The 23546-nt window shown below is 41.3% G+C and overlaps 1 protein-coding gene across 3 annotated transcripts in view; it reads right to left on the reverse strand.

The window, feature by feature from the left end:
* Positions 1–1777: 1777 nt before the first annotated feature.
* Positions 1778–23546, reverse strand: part of LOC149353069 (ATP-binding cassette sub-family A member 2-like) — a 120076-nt gene continuing 98307 nt past the window's right edge. For all 3 annotated transcript variants that reach the window (XM_089582277.1, XM_089582275.1, XM_089582276.1), the window contains 5 exons: positions 17800–17903; positions 17051–17243; positions 13634–13771; positions 11308–11487; positions 1778–5284 (listed from right to left, as the gene is read on the reverse strand). In XM_089582277.1, coding sequence (XP_089438403.1) covers positions 5246–5284; positions 11308–11487; positions 13634–13771; positions 17051–17243; positions 17800–17903 — 654 coding nt within the window. In that variant the 3' untranslated portion in view covers positions 1778–5245. The remainder of the gene's footprint in view (positions 5285–11307; positions 11488–13633; positions 13772–17050; positions 17244–17799; positions 17904–23546) is intronic.

The following is a 23546-nucleotide window of genomic DNA, read 5'->3' on the forward strand; positions in this document are numbered from 1 at the left end:
TGTGATGCTGCTTGTTGCTGAACATTAGGGACAACATTTTGTTCCCATTCAATCCATTTTTTTGTTCCTAGTAAAAATCATTTCTATGACTCATTTTGGGTGTGTTGATGTTTGTCTACCAGCAAAAAAGCATATATTGCCAAGAAAATTACATTTAAAAGTTTTCCCGCCACTCAATCCAAACTTGTGACATCTACACTGAAAAGGACTCGTTGGCATTGTTTTGAAGTGAATGCCAGTGTAGCCTAGCCTTTGGGATCCACTCCCAAAAAACTGTCGACACACCGCAGTTTACTTGTGAAATTTGGTACTTTTCTAGCGTATAAAAGTTCTGTTTTCAGTGAAAGTGGTGTATTTGTCATTGGAATGCATCAACTTATCAAGGAGAGGCCAGCTTCAATTTGTCCCCAGGGTCCCTTTAAAGTGAAAAATACAAATGAGATGCTTTTTATTAAGTCTCTCAGCAAAAGAAAAATTCGGCACAGGCATAGCACAAATAGGTTGGAGAACAATAGAAAGAATGAAGTCTTTGAAGATGATGTGTTCAGACAAAATAGAAATGAGGCTATTGGCTATCTTTGGACAACAAGGAACTAGGGATGCTTTTTGCAGTTGTAAATGACAGGCTTAAAATTTAAATGCTCTGTAACCTAATGTACTGAGAGTGCTTGAGCAGAGAGGTCACAGTGGGTAGCATGCCTGAACTTTAAAGGGGCATATCATGTAAAACATTCTGTTCTCGGAAATTTCACAACATTGAAGTGGGAGCGGTGAAATGATCTGTTTATTAACAAAGGAGCAGTAGAGATGTGATTTACGAAGAAGCAAAACGGCAGCAAGTGTATCAGTAAAAACAGGACTTCTATAGGAATACTCGCCACCAGTATTGGTAGTTCTAGATGAGCTGCAGCTGCTCGTCACAGTGTGTTATTTTCTACGAGGCTCTTCAATGCAGCTTTAAGTCAGCTGCTAATGGGAGCATGGTATTGGTTTTTGGTACACAGCAAACATTAGATGTCCTGTCTTTTCATGACGATGTCAAGGAAAGGCAGTCCATTATTCATGTTCTAACAAAAACTACTAGATCACATGCTCAATGGAGTTGAGCTAAAAAGCTGTCCAGTGGCGACCCATTTGGAATACAAAAGCAGTTGTTAGTATATTCAGTAAACACTTTGGTGTCTATGAACTGCAGTGTTTAGTGGCTATGGCGTTAGGCTACTCAGCCCAAGTGGCAGAATCGAATCCCAGCTGCGGCAAGTACATTTCTGTGGAGGTAAAACACAAAAGCACCCATGTGTTGTATGATGTCGGTGCACGTTAAATCCCCGCTGATTCAAATTAATCCTGAGCCCTCCACTGCACAGTTTCTCGTAGTCCGTGAGCAGCTTTGGGACATTAAATCCCACATACCATGCCATACCATATGGTATCATATTTGTGGTGTCTCATCAGAGGTTCGTAGAAAAGTTCAGAGCACTTTTTAAATTGAATTTGTGGTGTCTCATCAGAGGTTCGTAGAAAAGTTCATAGCACTTTTTAAATTGATACTTATCATAAATGGTCCATTTGGGAGGAAGACCTATTTTTAACAAATTTTTGCACACAACATTAATTTACAGATGCAATGGCGCACGCACTTGTGTACATATTATAAGCTTGGTTGTGCCTTGGTGTTAAGTATAGGACTGGAATGGATAACACTGTGGGCACTGTACTAGATGTTGGGTTGTTTTCTTTTTATTATGTGCAACTATTTACACACACAAGATTGAAATAATGCAGCCAAATAATTTATTACGTAGCTTGAGAATTGCCATTCGCACAAATTTCAACAAGCAACAATATTGCACACAAATGACAGGAAAAGAATGTCGCCTTTCTGAACAAATTTTTTCTTCAGAAATATGGAACCTGTTAACTTCCATAGCAGCTACAGCAACTACCAGCTTACAAGGGCACAGAACAGGAAGACATGACACAACGTAAAAAAATAAGTTTTCATGCATGCATATGTCTGCTTTAAGCAAAGGCACATGGAAGGTTTGAACCAAACACTTGCCTTCATACCAGAAAGTAAGTAAATAAATGGTAAGAGTGCAATGCAGATTATCTAAGGAAGATAACTGCTACAAAATCATCTACAACTTCATAAACATGGTGAGCAAACTCTAAAGTTGGTAAGTTGGTGCCTGGGTGCCAGCACTTGCTTTGTGCGCTCATAGCAAACACAGCTTTGCGGGAAGATGTAAAATGCTGCATCCAGCTTTGCACATGATGTTCTTACCCCACCTGCAAAGTACTGTCAGTAGGAAAAGTATATAAGATGTGAAAAGACCAAACTTCATCAGTATGTTAAGTGGTGGCCCGGCAACTTGCTGCTTACTCGCACCTAACACACCTTCTTCTACTCATGGGAGTGCTGATAAGGCAGCTTTTGTGCATCCCATTTTGTTTTTTTTTTTCTCAGAGTTTGACACGATTAATGACACTTCCGTGGTACACTGCTGGCATATACCTTTCCACTAACAGCAGCATCTAGAAAGGCCACCTCCCGAAAGAAAGTAAAGGGTCACGGGCTTTGCAAATAATGAATGTGGGTAAAAGTTACACAACAGTGATATATCCTGTCCAAGTTCATTGCAGCACAAAACCTGCACGCCAAGCTCACAGTTCATCTCAGAGGCTGCCATGACGATGGTAACTGGCAAAGTGTCAGCTACTGTATCAAACTCAAGGAATGAAGTCATTGCAAAGCCTGTCATACGAGCACTCCTATGAGAAATTAATGGATACTCCAGGCACCACCTTAACAGCATGTTGCTGTGCCACCCGAAAAGTAGCTATGCAGTTTAGTCGACGATTCTATATACTTTTATTACCGATAGTATGCCTTTGCTTGCCGACTTGCCACATACAACAATGGGCAACATGTTCTCATGCATGCAAGCTTTGTGTTGGGTAATGGTTCTTTCGGGAACAACCGACAACTCAGACTATAACACCCATGCCATGCAGTGGTATAATTAGTTCAAACCTTATTTCTCTAAATGGGATTATCTTTTGAGCTGGTGCCACATACCCAGATTTAATGGTACTAGACACTGTGACATAAGATGCTTACTAATAGTTAGAATTATTTTGAGGGTACATGTGAAGTAAAAATTCTACACAAGAATATATTAGGATAAGTAACATGTAACTCAGAGGATACTTCATAATGGGAAGTGAAATTTTGATTAAATCAAATGCATACACAACCAGCACCAAATTTCAAGCCGCAGTATGAAGGCACAACCTCAAAGTTGTTTCAATGTTGTTAGGGCTCTGTAAGCATCAACTAATATGAACTTGCTAATGTTACACATATGCAAAAAAAGACTGATTCTCAAACATTAAAAATGATAACTGAAATGTCCCATGACTTGCAGCATAACATTTATGTGTGGCTGTTCTCAAGTGTTTTGATTTTTTACGACCTGTGCATTTGACAGCAGCTTAACAAAAGTTATTTGTGAAGTACTCCTCATGACAATAACACATTTAAGCTTCACAACATTAAATCTACCCACGTGGCACCATGCAAGTAATATTGCAATGTTAGACCTAGTGCACTTTCTGAATCAAGCAATATAACTGAACCTAAAACCAAACCTGTGGCTAAATTATATTAGTGACCATAGATAAATGCATAAATAGAAACACGAAAGAAAAAAATTGTGATGTTAAGTACACATTCATTTTTTACTACAGTAACCACTGCAATATGCATCCTTGTTGCTCATGCAACAGAATTTTTAAAAAGTTACATTCACACAATGGAGCACAATGTTAACATGATAGAACAAGTGCTGCAAAATTTTTACATTACAGCATGCTGCACAGATACAAGTGCTTAAGGAAGTCAAATTTTTACATTGGGCATGCATAAGCAGGTCTGAAGGGATTGCTGTAAATATACTCAGTGGACCTCTTTTCCACTATATGAGAATTTTATATAGTCCACCACACATAAAAAAGGTGGTGCTATTTCTCTTCACTGACAAATACAGAGACAACAAGGCTAAATAGTGTAGTAAGCCGATGGCAATGCGGAGCTGGTAGATATTTGGGCTGTGCACACTGCTCCATGGGAGGAACCTGATAAACAAAAGCACTTCCCACTTGCACTACTTTAAAGTTGACCAAGTGCCTTTTAGAAATGTATGCTGAAATAGCACAATCTAGGTCTGCTACAACATCAACACCTCCTGCAAGCAGCGAAGTTCTGTGACGCAACTTCTGGAAAGGATTAGTCATTTTTAATGAATAGAATTTAATAAACAAAACAGGAAAAAATAATCTGCCTTTTCTTAGCATGCTAATCAAGCTTCAAAAGTACCACGTGCAAAAAAAGTATATCCCTGAATTATTTTACCAACTAGTTCATTACTTCTAGCTGAAAATCTAAAACAGTGTGCATTGCAATGCCAGAAGCATGTGCATTTTGGCCTCATTATGATATAACTTCAAACACATCAAATTCATTACATTCCAGAACAGATACGAGGTCTAAACGAAGCACTGAATTATTACATATTAAAAACATTCCATAAACATGCATAAATAGTGCTCCTTAACAAAAAAACGAGATCACTGGTTAGTCGTTACAGAACAGTAGGCACATCTACATTTCCCAAAATTTTCCGTGCCCTACAAAGTTCAGATTCATAAATAGCCACAATGGGAATTTATTAGTACTATATGCAACACACCTGCACTTCTCACAGCAAACTATGTTGTTTGGTACAAAGCCCACACACACAGCAATGCACAGCATAATGAAGACGTAAATGGAGTTTGTCTCACACTTTGTGAAGAGCTGGGAGCGAGCAGACTACAATGATGATTACACAAGATGATGACGCGAGTGAGTGGAAACAAGGAAGGACTCTTGGCAACAGTCCTGAGGCACTGATAATGGCAAGCTTGCACTCATCACAAAACACTACTGCATATGCCTTGTGCTGGCCAGGATGCCAAACATGGGTAAAAGCAATGACTAGAATATGCAATTTGCGAGAGAATATGTTATGTTTGCTGCAAGTGTAATGTAAGCAAGATAAAAACAATCACAATGGCAGCAGAAAAGCAGCCTTAAAATGTCAGGTGCACTCAGTGTACAACTAAAGAAATTCACACAATGATTATGTAAAGTAGTGATCGCTGCTCTTCATCACACCTTGCTTTCTGTCACACATGCCTTTCAGCAGTCCACATCCATATTGAGGAATGCCAGGTGACTCTGAAATAGTGGGACACAAGCTGATAAGGCACCTATTCTTCACTCTATTTCTCATTTGCACATGTACACCACGTACATGTCAATGTTTGTGGCTCATAGTATGCTGGAAATGCAATGCAACACAGCCAAGTTCAGGCACAGAAAACTGCTTATCATAACGTAAGTGTAAATGCTTATTTATAGGACATATTGGCAGCTTTAATGTCATTGCTTACAGTAAGTATGAGTCTTTTCAGATGAAGCTAGCACATTTGTGCTTCCTTCAAAACCTGAGATTCGTGTTACTAAAGATGACCTATGTTGGCAGAAACATAGAACACAGATGAGATGGATGGAAAAGAAAACCATAACCACAGACACTTTGAATTATTTCAATAAAACATATAACACATGCAGAAAGACAGCTGCCACAAAATGTGCGTCAGAACAGATACATCTACATGCCACGCAAATGAGGCTGTTGAAGATGTTTTTCAGCTTTCCATCCCTTACACATATGCCATCGACAATGCCACAAAATTCAAATCACAGTTGCTTCTGTAATATATATATATATATATATATGAGAGACGCCAACAGCCACAGAAACCAAGGAGCACAGGGGATTTTTTAATTAATTTATTTTTTTTGTGGTGTTGATCAAGTAAGAATATTACTGAATATGTTGTCGCTTAAAGCTAATTGTTTAGAAAAGCAGAAGAAAAAACAACCACATGCCGTCGGTGGGATCCGAACCCACGACCTCCGAATTACGCGTTCGGTGCTCTACCTCTGAGCTACGGCGACGGCTGTCAAACCTTCTGCTTTCGGGGGTATTTATGTTTACAAATAACCTAACCTTGAGAGTGTTCATCAGCGCCACCCACGTTCGTAAGCGGCGGACGTGGAACGTCCTGAGTTACCGCTGGTGTGACGTAGAACGCCATCGAACGGAATATATATATATATATATATATATATATATATATATATAGCAGCTTGGCACACTGGCTAAGGCAGGCAAAGGCCCCATCAACAGTACTTAAACACAGTATCATGAAGACTGAGACACTGATGCACTACTGGACAGTGGCACAGAATAATGGAGTCAATATGCATGTCTGGCTGCATAATGCATCAAGGGGCTACCATCTTGGAGAGCGATAGAATGTAATGGAGCCAATACAGACTAATTACATCATTTTTGGTATAAATGCCTGCTAAGCAGCAAAGGCTTTTAACTTCTTTACACTTAATAGTGCCTCTCCCTGCTGAAATTCTTATTGTATTTCCTTGGAAAACGGGTTATTCCTTGACTTCTTTAGCCTGGCAGTGAAGCAAGTGTGCTAGCCAATGCATTCAGCTACTGCTCAATCTACAAGCCAGCTGTGCAGACATACAAACTAAAGCAGATATCCCAAATTTTCCACTGAAAGTAAGACGCTTTGAAATTCTGCAAGCTGTGGAGTTACATAATTACAGTGTTCAAAGCTTTGTGAGCAAAGAATGCTGCACTGAAATGATACACATTCTGACCCAGAAGCAATACAGTCTGCGTCACCCTTGTGTAGAGCGCTTGAGCACTGTGCACTACGCAATAAAAACTGAAATCAGAAAGCAGCACATGGTTTCCATGCATAGTGCTCATGCGTACCTTGTTTGCAAGTCTGTGTGCCTCTACAAAGTTCATGCTGGTTTTGAGCTCCGAAATTTAAGGATCTTCAAGGACTTTCAAGACTCACCAATATTTTCTTTTCAAGGATTAATAAACACAGCAGCTCATCAAAACAATATTTTCTAATACCACGAATGTAACTTTTATTGCACAAGGCACACAAGGCACTCCTACCAAAAAAACCACAAAACCTTCAGTTGCAGCTTTCACGAATGTTCAGATTGCTCTCTTTTAGAGCTCAACATTGTTACTGAGACTGTCTCATGCTTTCCCTTAAACAGAGTTTGTCAAACCATTGGTATTTATGACCCATGTCAAGCCATTAGTAGCTTCTGTTTTGCTACAGAAGCCGCTAAACCATCCAATTCTGAAAAGCTGCCTCTAACATTTTTTTTTTGGTTTTGAAATGAATTCTTCACCTAGACAATGCTTTTTATACATCTGCATCTTTGCACTTTCAGCCTCCTGCTTCTTTCAAGCTTCCAAAACAGCACAATAACGATGCCTTGCAGAAGCCACGGACTGCCTATGTTCCTTTGTGATCTGCAGAAAGGATGCCATCTGCTCTGTCCACAGCATCGCACACAAACCACTGTGATAAGATAGAAATTCCATTAAAACCTTCCACGGTAAATTGCCTATTCATGCTGAATTTCTGCAACATGCTACTGTGCCCTTGGCTCAGAATAAACAACAGTTTAACTCTCTACAGTTCTCTGCGCGAAGAATTTAATTTAGCAATCGTTGAGCAGAGGCGCATTTTGCCAGAATCCCCAAGGATGTGATGCCACCACTTCCAGAGTGGCAAATCCAAGTTTGCTGTTTTTAGCGTAGTTTGGAAAACCACCGGATAACCCCGGGGGATTTCTCTAGATTACTGCTTATAGTAGGGCCCCTAGGAATACTTGCTAGTCTGCTGTCCGCGCGAAGCTCCCTACGGAAGCAGTTGGCTGTGCCTCGGATGAATGCGCAGGGGGCGCTGCACACATCCGGAATGCTGTGCCTGCACCGGCGGTTGTGCCGTGCCTGCCGGGGCTGTGGAAGTGTTGCACACTACTTCTTGGTCACGAGCCCGGAATACTGGTGTGTTTTTTTTTTTGGAATACTGGTGCTTGATGGCAAACTTGAGCCAAGACAGGCTTGGAAGCTTATTTAGCTTTGTTCGGCAGTCGTCAGGAACTAATGACCATCCGTATGCTCCTCAGTTTTTGGTTACTGTTAACACACTTGCATTTTACAATCTTGCGAAACCACCATCATAGGGAAACTATGCACCAGAAGTGGTTACTTCATTAGTTATGGTGCCTAAGAAACAGCCATGCAGAAAGAATATGTTGGCTATTCTCTACAGCCTTATTGATAAAGGAGCGCTCAATGGTGCAGAAACTGCATTGGTCTCTTGTGCTCCACGTACAAGTATTACATCTGACCACAGTGCCTGTGTGACAGGAAAAAGCCACGAGATGTTAATTTATTATATCTTGGGCTACATAGCTAGAAAAGCACTGAAAAAAGCCAGTGCATAGGCTGTCTGTCAGCCTTGACGACAAAAAAGCAAGCGGCTACAGAAAATGATCCAGCTGCACCTTTCACTGTAAACTTTGATAATGGTAGCTTACTGTATCCCTCTGGCCCCTTGAAGAAAATTATTACCATCCTTGAAGACAGCTTCATGACCTGTTTTAGTCTGAACAAAATGCACGAGAAGAGCATTGTTGACTTCACTAATTTTTTAACACATATGTACCATCTGTTGCAAAAGTTTACAATCCACAGCACCTTTGATTTCAATGGCACGGTGGGCTGTAAACTTTTGCAACAGACTGTACATTTTTAGTCTCTGGCCTGTGTGAAACATTGATGTGAAATTGCTAATGGCATAATCGAATTGTATATTCTGCTTTGCCTCTGCTTCTACATGAAGTTAATCAATGTTGAGAGGGCTGCCAAGAAGGAGCAGCTGAAGCTGTTAAAGATGAGAAGATGCCAGTAGGAGGTGCAAACAGAAATGTGAGCAGCCTGACATTGAGTGCAAAGTGATGGAAATAAATGTTTAATTACCAGTGCCATATATTGGAGCTGCTTGGGTACCTTTTCCCTGACAGTATGTGTGATCTACATTGAATATGCGCTAATAATGCTATTTTACCAAGCACGGAATTCAAAGAAACTACTTAGAATGCATGCTTGAATTCATTACTTCGGTAACTCGGTTGCGTAAGCTCTAAGGAATGCATGCCCGCAGTTTATCCAAAGCACACTGTGATTTACAGGTCTCAAGTTCTCATATTGCATGCTTTAATTGTGCACGCATCTAGAAGTTTCCAGTGTTCACTCTGTGTTGAGAAGTTGAGATCAGATTAATAGCGGGAATGAAAACGCCGTTGCACACACACGGTCATGGGGTTTAGAATCTTAGAGTAATGTTCTTGATGAAAGGGTATTTTTATTTATTTAAGTTCTTCAGAAGATGGTATTACAATAGGGCACGGCAGTAGTATTCAGAGAGGAGAATAGGGTATAAAAATAAGTGGGTTCGTTTCGCCTTCGACTTGTGAGTACGCGTACAAAATTTGTTCGTAAAAAAAAAAAAAATTGTTCATGTCGCTACGCCGATAACTGAAGTGTGCATTGAAATACCACGACTAATCTAAATTGAAAGAAAAAAACAGTGCAATCGCATGCGCAAGACATCTGATAATATGCAGCGAATTTGTCTCTGCGGGCAAAACGCGCGTGTCTACTGCAGATGCCGTGGCTGGCATGGCACACCAGTTGCTCGCAGCGCCACCGTGGCAGTCATTCAGCAGCAGCAGCCCCCGCCGCAGGCGGCGCACGCCAGACTAGCAAGTAATTCTAGGGACCCTACTTATAGGGTGTCGCCAGGACAAGTAGCTATATTAACTCTGCTCAATTCGGATAGCAGCTGAAGTAGCCCAGGGGATAGCAGCAGGAACAATGACGTTTATTAAAGGAATCTTTTCTGAATCGTCTCATAAATCGCTGAAAATCACTGGCTACATTGACGACAGAGTACATAAACATTCGTGTGCAAAGACATGAATGCATATGCACACGTGCATTCATTCCCAGTGTTGAGCCACTCCGTGGTGGATTTAGTCACTGTGGCACATATTCGGTATCTTGCTTGGATCCAGCACTGCAATTCTCCACAACACATGTACTTTTACACAAAAAAGAAAAAGGTGGGCGAAAGTGTTCTTTCGCGGCTGCTATTTTCCATCATCACCAATCTGTAATGACCCAAGTAGACTTGTGGATGACTTCCACAAGAAAACTACGTCAAATGCAAGACAAAGGTCTATCCCTATCCCTCCAATCAACCCTACCCAGTGCCAACTATGGCCACCTTATCGCCGCAAATTTCTTAATTTTATCTGCTCACCTGACTCTCTGCCACCCCATGCTATGCTTTCCTTCCTTTGAAATACATTCCGCTACCTCAAGGGACTATTGATTATATTCTCTTCACATTACATACCTGTCCATGCCCATTTTTTCTCTTTGAATTCAGCTCAAATATCATGAGCCTGCATTAGTTTTCTGACCCACTCCTGCTGTCTTCCTGTCTCTTAACATTATACCTATCATTAAGAAAAAAATGATACACCCTTTAATAGACCCACAGAAATTCCAGGGCTCTCAAAGCCCCTCAAAAAAACTTTTTCATATTCAAGGGTTTTCAGGGTTTTTAAGGTTTTCAAGGACCGGCATGGACACTACTTTACTTATGTGCAAGCATTGCCTCTAAAGTGAGAAGCTGCAATGAGGTGTCAGTTTTTATGCTGGGAACTGCGCCGCTTGAGCACACTACACAAGGGTGATGCAGACTGTACATTATTGCTTCCCAAAATGTGCACTGAATTGAAAGTTGCAGTGCACTGAAATTCACTCAAATGAAATATATTTTGCAAGGGATTTTGCAGAAGCTCATTTAATGAGAAGTTTAGATGACATTTGTTCAAGTGTTATTTGACTGTACGATGTTTACATGTGATAAACATGCAAAAGGACAACCTGATCACAGAATTTTCATCCTCAGCTGTGATAATATCATATGAGATCCAAGCAGCCTGCAAAATGGTCATTAATTTGACTGCTATACACTTCAAGAAGGAGTGCACCTAGGTGTAGGCAGGCACAATATTGCTGCACATGAATTAATGCTCCTCAGGAACCACATGTCTCTGTTTGAATATTCCTCAGACCTCAATCTGCAAGATATTTGTACAGAAGTCTCCTCAACTAACAAGATATCCAAGGCAGCTTATGTACTTCAGTATGCAAAAGATGCAGAACACTAGGTTCCAATCACTGTACCCAATGCCATAAGGGTGAGTGGGCCCACCTGAGATCTCTGAAGGCGCTCCCCAATGTCTTCATCATCGCTGTCTCCAATTGTGTCATCTAGAGGCAGCTCTAACTGGCCCTTCTTGGCTGGAGAAGATGTTGCCCGCTTGCCTGCTGATGACCAAAACTTCGGTTCACGTCCCCTTTCAGACTGCTGCTTCACAAAGTTTATAAATACCTGAAAAGCAAAAAAAGGCACATCAATCTTAAGTGACTCTTAACACGCCACGTGAAATCTTCTTCAGTCTTTTTATAAGATACCATTTCCTCTCTCTTTGGTAATACCTGGTGTGAGGACTTGCCCTGCTCTGTTCCTTTGGGTTTGCTTCCCAGCTATGCATCCTCCCTAGTTACCTTAACTAACAAGGGAGGCCACCTGCGTCGAAGCGACACTAGTGCCAGAAACGGCGTGATTACTGCAGCCATGAGGGACAGCTCTCCCTCTTCGGCTAGGGAATTCATCGTGTGTGGATATTCTGGTGCAGTGCCCTGCTCTCCACCAGCGAGGCGGGGCCTCGTGGGAACATTTCCCGTGAGCTCGTCCTGTCCACCCCCAGAGCTTCTCCCCTGCCCTAGTGTGGGCAGACATTCGCTCATAACCTTGCTGGTGAGTCATAAAACCTCGATTCCATAGCGTATTTTGTTGCTAGCCGGTGTTATTATTGCTGCAGCAATAAATGCCTTTATGTGTCAGCACTGTCGTATTCCTTTATTCCCACAGAGCAAGGCTCGCTGTGGTCGACGTGCACTCAGTAGTGCGCGTGACGGGGTGAGGCGAGCGGTGTGAACAGTCAGCCGCAGATATGTGGGGGAAATGTATTTATCCCTTTATTAAACCCCACACTGTGCATAATAGTGACTCACTCTTAATGGCCTTGATGATTCACCACCTTACACATGGATATGCTTTGTACTTTGGCACTTTTATTATGATTTAATGTCTTGCTAACATAAAAGTTCAAGACAATCAATAGCTGGAAAAATAATGAACCAGAGGTGTGTCATGATTGTCTATCAATCTCATGAAAGGCGTTCTGTATGGGTGGCTGAGTGAAGTGAGCTTTTTCTTTCTTTTTCTACCTTATTCAGCATATGAGAATGGGCAAGCTTCAGCACAAATCACAAGCGCAGCTCTAATATATTTCCTTTTTCTTATCATGCCACTTTCCCTATTCTCTGGATATTGCCTTTGTGACCTCCCTCTAATTTATCATCTGAAAAAGCCCTTTAGAAGAATTCCTGACAACGATAACATCAAACAGCCAGATGAACACTGTTCTGCAAAGCACAGCAAAAATTTTTCTCATCAATAGTGAGGACACTTGGAAAGCAATGTGTGAAGTGCATTAACAATCGGGGCAGGGAGCTGGGTTGAAAGCAAAATATGTTTCTGATCCCAAAGTTCTCTGAACTTATAACACCACTCATATATACATGCATGAAATGCAATATAATTATATATCAGGTTCGCTTTCAAGGTAATGAATGACAAAAATGGTTAGGTCACAACAGCAAACATCACTCTTCTAGTACTGTCCACCTTGTCTTCACATGCACTGAACTTGCTATGGGCAAGCAGTATGAAGTTGTCTATCACGGTCTGCATAAAGGTACTAACTACAAAGCAACAATGTCTGTAAAGCGAATAGCAAATTGCCATCACTAACGACATCTGCAACCCTAATCTGAATAAACACAATTATTAATTACAAACTATTATTTATTACTGTTTGCAGTCAACTGCAGGAGCACAAAGAGTAACCTGAATTTTCCATACCTCAGTGACCTAAACCAGGAGCTACAGTACAACTCTGTACTTTATAAGCCTACCAAACAGCATTCCAAACTTATTTTGTCAGACTAAACAAGTAGTAATGAATTTTTCACTTAAACACAGGCACCATCTGTATTTTTTCATTTGCATCAATGAACCACTGTCCTGAAAAGGCACAAGAAAAAGTGAAAGTTCAAAGCAATGTACTTTATCTGAAACCGCAACTAAATGGTGCTTTTCTAGCATAAGCAGTCACACATCTAAAAATAAGTGAGCTGGTGCTCAATTCTGCATGACGCTTATATTGTTAGTGCATAAAAGATCTTTGAATTAGTGGCACCAGCTATAATTACAGTGAATTTCATGAAAAGAAACAAAAAGCAGCTCATCTAGAAGTATCCTTATGTAACTAAGCACTGAAACCATGAGCCCATTCTTTTCTAGGAGTCCTCATGCACATAAGCTGCAAATATTATTAGGGAGGCATTTTTACAAGGGCCAAAAGAGAAATTCATTCATCCAAGATTAGGGCATTAAAAGCACTACTCACATTGTCTAAGGTGTTTTGGCACACTGAGTACTCCTCTATGGGGAGTTCTATGAGGGCTTGTTCCATCTGGCAGAATACATAAGCCAGGGATATGTTCTCCGACTTCAACTCATACTGGAGCATATTGAAATGCTGCTCCTGCAATCAAACAGATAACATACCAAGTGACTATCACAGTAAAAAGTGCTTCATCAGTATACTACACGGCACAAGGAACATTTTAGTGCACTATACTGTCTGTTGAAATCAATAAAATATTTCTGAATGCATACATTATACAGCAAATTATTCCATTTAAGCCTGAAATAAAACAAGCAGCCTTTTTCCCACAATAGTCATTCAACATAAATTCCCTGAATTATGTGAAAACAATGTTCTTCTAGACCAACAATTTCATGATTTAACATGAGAGATTTGGACACCTGGTTTATCAGAGATGACACAGAAATTTTTAATGAACAGAGGTAACTGAAGCCAAATGAGAAGTAAGCAAGCAAGCATTAGAAGTACTCTCTTTTATTTAATGTGCACATAAATTTTGCAGAGAAATAAAAAGCATTAATATTACGCTACATGCAAGTGACACATGCATTATTATTATGCTACAGTCGAGTGCGAATTAATTCAAATTCACCTAATTAGAGATTCTAATTTATCTGAACTGGCACTTCAGTCCCAACAAAATTATGTGTATTTCAATGAAAGGCAAGTCCAGCTACTTGGAACACAGAAGTATTTGCAGCGGCTAATTTGAACAGATTGCACAGCTGATGTGACCAGTAGGCGAGCCACTACACTGTAGCACAATGAACAACAGCACTGTGGCTCACCTCTGGCCCAGCAGCAAGTGGCTGTGCACCAGCAAATATGACAACTGGTCATGTGACTGCCTTACATCACACGGGTATTCTAGTTCTGATGGTGCCACATGCACATGTGGCTTGTCATTATCGCCTGTGACCATCTGCCGTAAATGGACACCACTTGTTGCCAACTGTGTTGTTGCTGCCCAGAGTGTGCTATGCACGTCACCATCTCATCGTCATGGCAAGAGGGGAATTTGCCATGGTGTTGATAGTTCCACTCCCTCTTCCCACACGCTGTAGCAGCGAGGGTTGGCTTATTTTGGCGGCCACGGGGAAATGGTGGCTGAGTAATACGAACGCGATGCCAGTGCACACTGGAGGCCACAGCTACTATAGCTCCCACACTTGCCCTCAGTGGCTCAGCAGCCACATACTCACAAAAGTGCCTTGTGCACAATAAAGCACCTCTAGTGAAAGATTCAAACTGCCAAACTTCAACTGTAAAAACATTTTACATTCAAGTAACCTGCACTACATAATATACATATAGCTTCACGAGAAAAGGAGATCATCAAAAACTCAAGCATACATAGAAGGTAGCACAAATCATTTCAATAAATGCTATTTCATAATAATTTCAGAAAAATCTGCTTAGCAGGCTGAGGATAACATCAATGTTACACAAATAAAAGCATTTTTTTCCAAGCTACTTCCACTACGAGGGGATGCTGAGAAGTTCCTGGCTTTGCCCCCTTGCATGCCGAATTGAAAAATTAGTTTGGTACCATAAAAAAGCATGATATCTTTTTATGTAACTGTGCAAGTATCAGATGTTTCTTGTTTTTATAACTATTTTTAATTTCAGGTAGAACGTGAGATGGCAGAGGCACAAGCAAGTTTCACGCCTGTGGAGTTATGGGTCTTGATGAAGTTTCTGTTTCTGTAGGGAAAGTCTGCAAAGGACATTCACAGTGACATGTTACAAACACTAGGGGAGAAGTGTCCCTCCTACAGCACTGTCAAAACCTGGGCTGCTCGTTTCAAGACTGGGCATTTCATCGTTGAAGATGAGCCCCGTAGTGGGGGCCCCACAACCTCAACAGACCCGGCAACAAGCGATTTTCTCCATAAGCTGATTCTTGAGGGTCGGCGAATATCCGCCAAAGAGATAGACCAGATACTGGAAACCTCCCGGGAACGCGTTGGTTTTATTATTACCGATATCCTAGACATGCGCAAGCTTTCAGCGAAGTGGGAGTCGAAATGTTTGAACAGTGAACATAAGGAGGCTCGAGTTGAGGCATCCAGAGCTGTTTGGACTCATTTTGATACTATAAAAGACTTTTTGAATAGATTAGTGACTGATAATGAAACATGTCTCCACATTTATGATCCCGAAACCAAGAAGAGTCAAAGGAATGGCGCCACAGTGTGTCCCCGCGACCGAAGAAATTCTGTGTCCAGAAATCGGCCAAAAAAGTCATGGAGTCCATTTTTTGGGACAAAGATGGAGTTCTGTTGGTAGACTGCCTACCTCAGGGCTGTAGTACAAACAGAGGATATTATGCCGGCCTCCTCGACAAGCTGAAAGGGGCAATTAAGACGAAACGCCGGGGAAAGCTGAACAAAGGAATGCTTTTGTTGCAGGACAATGCACGTGCGCACACGTGCAAAGTTGTGGCTGTCAAACTGAAGGCCCTGGGTTTCCGATTGGTCCACCATCCACCCTATTCATTTGACCTGGCCCCTTCTGACTACCATCTGTTTCCTAACTTCAAGAACAATCTGAAGAGTCGTCATTTCGACGACATTGCTGATGTCAAACTTGCTGCTGAAGGCTGGTTTGACGACTTGTCACATAATTTTTTTTTTAAATGGACTAGAAAAGCAGAAAGAACGATGCAACAATTGCACCAGATTCAGAGGGGAATATGTTGAATAAATGTGCACTTTCAAAACTCTGGCTACATTCTTTCTGTGCAAAGCCAGGAACTTCTCAGCACCCCCTCGTATGTAGTGCACACAACACTGAATGTGAACAGGGGTATACTGAAAAGTCAACACTGTTAAGAATGAAGCACAGTCATTCCGTAAAATTTTCCACCATCTTTTAGATGATATTTAAAAAAAAAAAAACATCCTTGACAGACTGTGCTGATCACATCAGTAGTCCCTGATATAAAAAAAAAAAAAAGCCCATAATGAACAGTTGTGGCTTTCGTAACTAGCTTAGTTGTTATTAAGTTATTTAAATCGTGCCTGTATGATGTATCCTGGAATATCTAAAAAGCAACCAGGCCACAATATACAGACCCCAGAGCGGCCGCGTTTTGATGGAAGCGAAATGAAAAAAGGTGCCCATGTGCTGTGCGATGTCAGTGCACGTTAAAGATCCCCAGGTGGTTCGAAATTATTCCAGAGCCCTCCACTATGGCACCTCTTTCTTCCTTTCTTTTTTCACTTCCTCCTTTATCCCTTTCTTATGGCGCAGTTCGGGTGTCAACCGAGATATGTGAGACAGTTACTGCGCCACTTCCATTTGTCAAAAAAAAAAAAAAAAAATATACAGTTAAGACTAAGCAGGCTGTGCAGTTACCAGCAGTGCACTTACCTTTAGTGCGGCATTATGGAAGACTCTGTGAAACCATGCAGCAATGGCATCATGGGATGTTCCTCTGGTTCTTACAGTGATACAGTAGCCCTCGCCGAAACGGTTTTTCAGGTGCTGAATGCTGCCCAAACATTTGAAGTGGCCATTGACCATGATTGCCAGCCTCGTGCACAGGGCTTCACATTCTTCCATACTGCATGAAAACAGCTAGTATCAGACTTCTAGCTCTGTCACACTGCAAAACATTTTACTCTGTAATACCCCAGCAATGAAAATGTGGGATAAATGTTTTGAACTTCGACCATTTAAATGTCCTTAGCCCCTACAATGAACAAACACAAAAAACCATTAATTTATTGAGAAAATAGTGCTACTGTGCAATTAAAAATGAGCAAATTAGTCCAATTTCTGAACAACTGGAAATAATAAAATGTTTATACATACATGCTTGGGAGCATGCATTAAACAAATAGAGAAAGTAAAAATCATTCCATCACCAGATGATGAGAACAGTTTGTTTCCCAATAAAAATTTACTAAAAATGATTGGAGGAGTTACCACAGGTCCTAGACTTCATATAGTAATAATACTTTTGCCACCATATGACATGTCAGCTTTCTATGCACTACAGTTGTTAAACTAATAGGTTTCAATACCAATTTCGGTAAGAAAATCGCCAGTGTGCATTCCACATTACAGTTATCCAGGAAAAATGAGCATAAACCAATATTATAACCTATCATTTTCACCTGTGAGAAGTGAGGATGACAGATCTGCCGCCTTGCACCAGGTCCTGAATCAGGTCCCACAAGAACCTTCGGGTGTATGGGTCCATGCCTGTGGTAGGCTCATCCTGGAGTAGAAGTAGTACACAAAAGCCACAAAAATGCATTCTTAGCCAAGAAAAAGAAAAGCAATAACAATGATGTGAACTAGAAGTTCCTTTAATATGTAACAAGAAAAAAGAAAAACTTCTACACCTTCCACAGCCAGAGATGATGATGTGACGATGCTAGCTTGTTTTTAAGGGGTACAGGCGTCACAGAATTCCAGTAGCGGGACAGCAGGGAGGGCACGACATGCGCCTCGGCAATAAGCTGCTGCATACTGGATGTAGTTCTCTCCAATGCAGACAAGGCTAAAGAGAAGGCCTGCTACCTTTGAGCAAGACAACTTCTTGTTTCGTACTGTCAGCTGAGATTTGCCTAGCTTTTCCTTCATAGCGCAGTTTATCAATGTACTGACAATAAACAACCGTAAAAAAAGATGGAGCAGAATAATAAATTGACAAAACATGATTGGACTAGCAACTGTCTTTATTTTGACTGAAAAGTGATGCAATAAAGCACCTACAAGTGTCCTGCAAGTGGTAACCAAAAACGCATGTTAACAATAATGTATAAAAAGTGCATAATATATCTGCACAAGACAGGTGAACTGCATTTAAGTACACAGGTTCGTTATCTATCAAGCACATTAATGACGGCACATTGGTCCCGCTGTCTGATGGCGTCTCAGCACAGGAATGAGGCTGTCCTGATAATGAACTCTCATAGCAGTGTTGCTTTATTCTGAAGGCATGTCCTCAAGTAAAATCTCCTGCAAACGACGCTGTCATTTAGGAAATGCTTGATGAATTTTTGGCCTCTCACTATTCAATATTGCTTTCGAAAAGTATCACGCAGGACAGTGTACCTAAGTCTGCTGTGTGTGTCAAACAAGTAAGAACCGTTGCCTTGTTGCAAGCAAAATCTCGAATGCTCCTACAAGCTAAACCACTGGCTTGTTTGCACTCATATTTTGCACAGAGGAGCTATTTCGAAGTAATTTTGCTACTATAACTTTGGGTGGGGTCAGAATTCAGTCAGAACGAATTGGAAGTCTGCATCATCTGTGGCAACACAGGACTGAAAAAACAAGCTTTTGCAAAAGCTGCAGCAGTAGCGGCATTTTTCATCCAGAAAGGGAACAAGCACTCTACCAAGGAGTCAAAAAAAGGTTCATGGTGAAATGGAAAACACAGGAGTGTTGGTGCAAAGATGCTTTAAAGGTGATTTTCTTGTTTACTTTTATCAACCTTGGTCACAGAGAACACTGCACAAATTTACCCCAAATTTAAATTTCAAGACTTTGGTTTCTGCCAATAGCAAATAATGCATTTCATGCATACTGCACCTATCCTTCGGCCCAACCGCAGAGCACTCCCCACCTTGGTGAGAGACAGCACTGCTGGTGCAGCTACTCCAAAAGCATTTTTTTTTTAGGTCTGGTTTCACAACAGATGATGAGCATATAAGGCAAGTGATCCACCCAAACAACAAATTGCACGAAAGTAACTGTCAAATGTCACCTGTGTGTGAACCCGAAGTCTGAACAAGCCAGCGGTTTATTTAGCCAAGAGAAGCGTTTTAGGCATTGCTCTGAGCAGCACAAAGCCTCAAATATTCGTACTCGACAGGCAAAGAACAGAGCACTTTATAATGCATTTTTTGTTGCCGGTTTGCAACTTTCTAGCCAAAAAGAAACAGAGTGTGTCATCCCACTACAGATGAAGTGCCTTGATGGAATATTAGGCAGACAAACACTTTTCACCTTCCAAACACCACAGCTTGTCACAAAGCTTGGTTGACTACTTTACATGAAAACAACAATTTCACCCTTTTTGTTTACCTCAGATCATCTGCATTCCTTGATTTTCTCCACTTCCTAAAGCTGTGAATGCATTGATGCACCCACACTACCAGAGAGTGAACCAACTTTAGAAGAGCAAACTAATAAGATTATTATTAGCTGCCTTCAATTTGTCATGTAAGAAACATGATTTACAAAGTCCAAAGATGGAAAAGGTTCTGAAGGACAGAAATGAAATTCCTAAGCAACTTTAAGGTTAAGATCAAAAGGTGGGTGAATTTGGCAGGCATTCATACTTTAGGATGCACAAAAAAGAAAAGGAAACACATGTATGCAGGCTGACATGCACTCAACTGTTTATTGCAGCGAAAAGGCTAACAAAGGAGATGAAGCATTAAAATCTGAACCACGCAGCCACAAAAGTGGCGAAGTGCAGGACACAGTTGTGAGTGCACTTTGTCCTGAGCACATGTGTTTCCTCCTTGTCCAGGTTTTTTCATGCACCTTAAAGAATTGACTTTAAGGTTGTCTGAAAAAACTGGAGGAGAACTTGAGCTCCTTCTTAAGGGCATGACACGACAGCGTTAATGGGTTAGTGTCCAAATATGCAGAACTGGTCATTCTTGACCTTACATTCATAGATCCCTGGAAGTACTCATACCACCCCTAGCACAGTGGTGCAGCAGTTAAACGATGTGTCACTGCCCTGCAATGGCAGGTGCTCCCACCGGTGGGGCTTGCGAGACCCAGGTCGCTCTTCCCGAGCAACTTCTCATGACCAATCATTAATCTAACTGCCACCTGTCACAGTGGGCTCATGATCCGGTAGGCAGGTTGTAATGATGTCACAAGGACACATGATGTAGGTGGCCCAACTGCCATCTAAGTTACTTCTCTGGGGATTTTTCGTGAATTTTTCGCTCACGGTCAATGACACCGGCTTTTCTGCGTTTCGGTGCTCTTAACGCTATCGTGTTAAAATTGACCTCCTGTTTCCAGTGCAGAGACTCCGTACTGGCCTTCCTTTATGCACACTTCTTGAATTTACTTCACACAGGGTCGAGTTTAGGAGGTTGCATCTGATCTGTGATGTCATTACTCTCCAACTTCCAATCTGTAAGACAGCAGATTGGGAACAAGATGCTAGGAAGTGCTGTTGTAATTTAGGAGGCCACTCGGAGTTCACTCATATTATAGCTCAAGCCAAACACTGCCAAATCCTCAGAGCTCAGAAAACCTTTTTGAACTTGAATAACATGATAAGGTGTTAAGTAAGTGGAGAACTAATTGTTTTGCAAAAAAAAAAAAGCCTGTCAGTTTTCCTTGAATGCTGCTTCCCAATAGTGCCATCATGCACTTCTTATCCATTACAAGGGCACTCAGGCCTTCTGACTTCCTTTACAAGAGCCAACAAACTGCCTCAGGAGTCACTCACATCTACCATTGGCTAAATCTGTGACCGCCTGTGCACTACCTACATGGTTAATGACATGTGTCGGTGTTTGTGTTGCAGACACCAGTTTTCTGTGCGTCTACTCACCGCGATGCGAGTGCCAGCCAGCGTTGTGTGTGTGTGTGTGTAGACATCACCCGTGAAAATCATTGTATTATGCCATCATCAACCTTCATTCGCACTTTCCTTTTCCTCCTCTCCCCTTTCCCCTGTGTGGAGTAGCAGGCCAGAGCCATGTTACCACCGGCCGACCTCTCCACGTTTTCCTCATTAAAATTCCTTTCTCTCTGTCTCTCTCTTGCACACAATCTGCAGGAGTGTTTTTATCATCACCTTACTGTTCATCAAGGGCAACAATTATCATGATACCTTCACGGTCAAGAATTTCTGTTGCACCTGCATCTGCTCTGGTACTGACTTAAAGTCAACTGCGGGGGTTTTTTGGACATTTTGAGTTGATAATTGCATCGCACTTATTAGAATCCCTTTTCTCCCGGAAAACTGAGGTCACTAAATGGGAAATTTTAAAATTCATTTGCACTGGAATAAAACACTGGCCTGCTGCAAAATTAGGCAGAACAAAAGTTTCAGTAAAATCTGAGAAGGTAGAAAAAATGCCAGAGTTGTCCTTTAACACAATCATAAAAGGCGATGACCAATGGGACCTCATCAAACTTGCAAACATTTTCTCGGGAAATGAAAGTGAACTGGAAAGTGTTAAGTGCCAAGAAAACCATTTCTGCCTGCTGTAGTGTATCTGAGAATTTACGCTGTGTTCGCGATTTATCGCTTTTTGGTGCTGCTATGCACACAAAACTAATCGGAACTTTTCACACCTTTCTTCTGCCTATTTTCAGGGAAAACCTTCATGAAATAGAGTTTTTAAATATATTAAAATGCCATGTTTTTTGTTCACTTCAGGGCACTTGCTTCAAACAAGACTTTGTCCACAAATATATACAACTTTTACTGCGGTCCCAGCTGCATAAATGAAAATATCTGCTAGCAACGCTTCACTCATTTTATGTATTTAGCTGGGATATCCCATATCAACATTTAGCAGCCACCTGCAGTACATAATAACAGAAATTTTCCTTCACATAGGGTGCACCTAAAAGGTACTGCAGACTTCCTGCGATGCAAGTATGACAGAAGAGCGAGAACTGGGCTTAGCTGGTTATACATCTTGAAGAAATGTGCTAAACTTTTCACGAACAACGAAACAGAATGAAGACACAACACAGAGCGCTCTATGTTGTGTTTTCGCTCTGTTTCGTTGTTCGTGAAAAGTTAAGCGCATTTCTTCAACAAGCGAGTATGACAACTCTGAAAATCTCTTCACCTTAACAGAAGTGCTCGAACTAAATGAATGCACATGAGCATACAGGCATTGTTAGAAAATAAGGATAGGGAAAAATAAATGGGAGTTCCTGGTAAAACTATGTTACAGGTGCACTAAAGAGGATTCTAAGGTCGTCTTTTTACCACGGGAACTTAACCTACACGCTCTGAGCATCCTTGGGAACTTCGAATTAGTCTTGTGCAGCCGATTTTCCTATTAAATCGGTTTAAACGTCCCAGCTCCCGTCCTTTTTTTTTTTAATTGACCTCCAAGAGTAGGAGGAGTCAACCAACGAAGGAGTGCCTTTCAGCCGGTTACGTGGCGGCTTCGCTTTCACTTTTACTTTGTTTCTAGGTTTCCATGAAAAAATAGTTTTGAGTCGCAGACAACATAGCCACAAATTAGGCCCATGGAAATAAAAATACGCATGGACTCTTTGGTTTCGCAGATTGCCCCGTGTATTACAACGTATTACTCCGCCGATGGCAGAGTGGCAAGCCACTACGCAACTGGCTGAAAGGTACTCCTCGTGTTGGTTGACTCCTCGTACTCACGCAGGTCAGTTAAGAAAAAAAGGCGGGAGCTGGGACGTTTAATTCAATCCAATAAGAAAATCAGCCGCACAGGACAATAATTCGAAGTTTCTAAGAATGCTTGGAGCCAGTAGATCAAGTTCCTGTGGTAAAAAGGCAAGCTCAGAATCTCTTTATTGCACATTTAAGGACTTGGAAAGAAAAATAATTTCTCAAATCTCACACACAGCCTGCAGTCAGCCATTCAGTTGCTGCAGGTTATAGCCTTTTCTGCAACAGCTGACCTTTTGTCTTAATGAGACATATGCCCAATGTTTGCAAAATACACCTTGCAGCCCTTTTGTTCCTAAAAAAAGGAAAAATGCTCTTGTGCCTAGCAGGATGTGCCCAATAACACATCAAATGCAACTTCACCCAAAACCTACCACTGCTCTTATCAAGCTATAAGAATGCCTGCACATGCAAAGGGACCCATTAATGCTGTCATAGCACCTTAAAAGTTGGTGCTGTGTACAAGCTGAATGATATGAAATAACC

The sequence above is a fragment of the Amblyomma mixtum genome, chromosome 3 (genome assembly GCF_055824585.1).
Source record: "Amblyomma mixtum isolate Tamu chromosome 3, ASM5582458v1, whole genome shotgun sequence".
NCBI lineage: Eukaryota > Metazoa > Arthropoda > Arachnida > Ixodida > Ixodidae > Amblyomma > Amblyomma mixtum.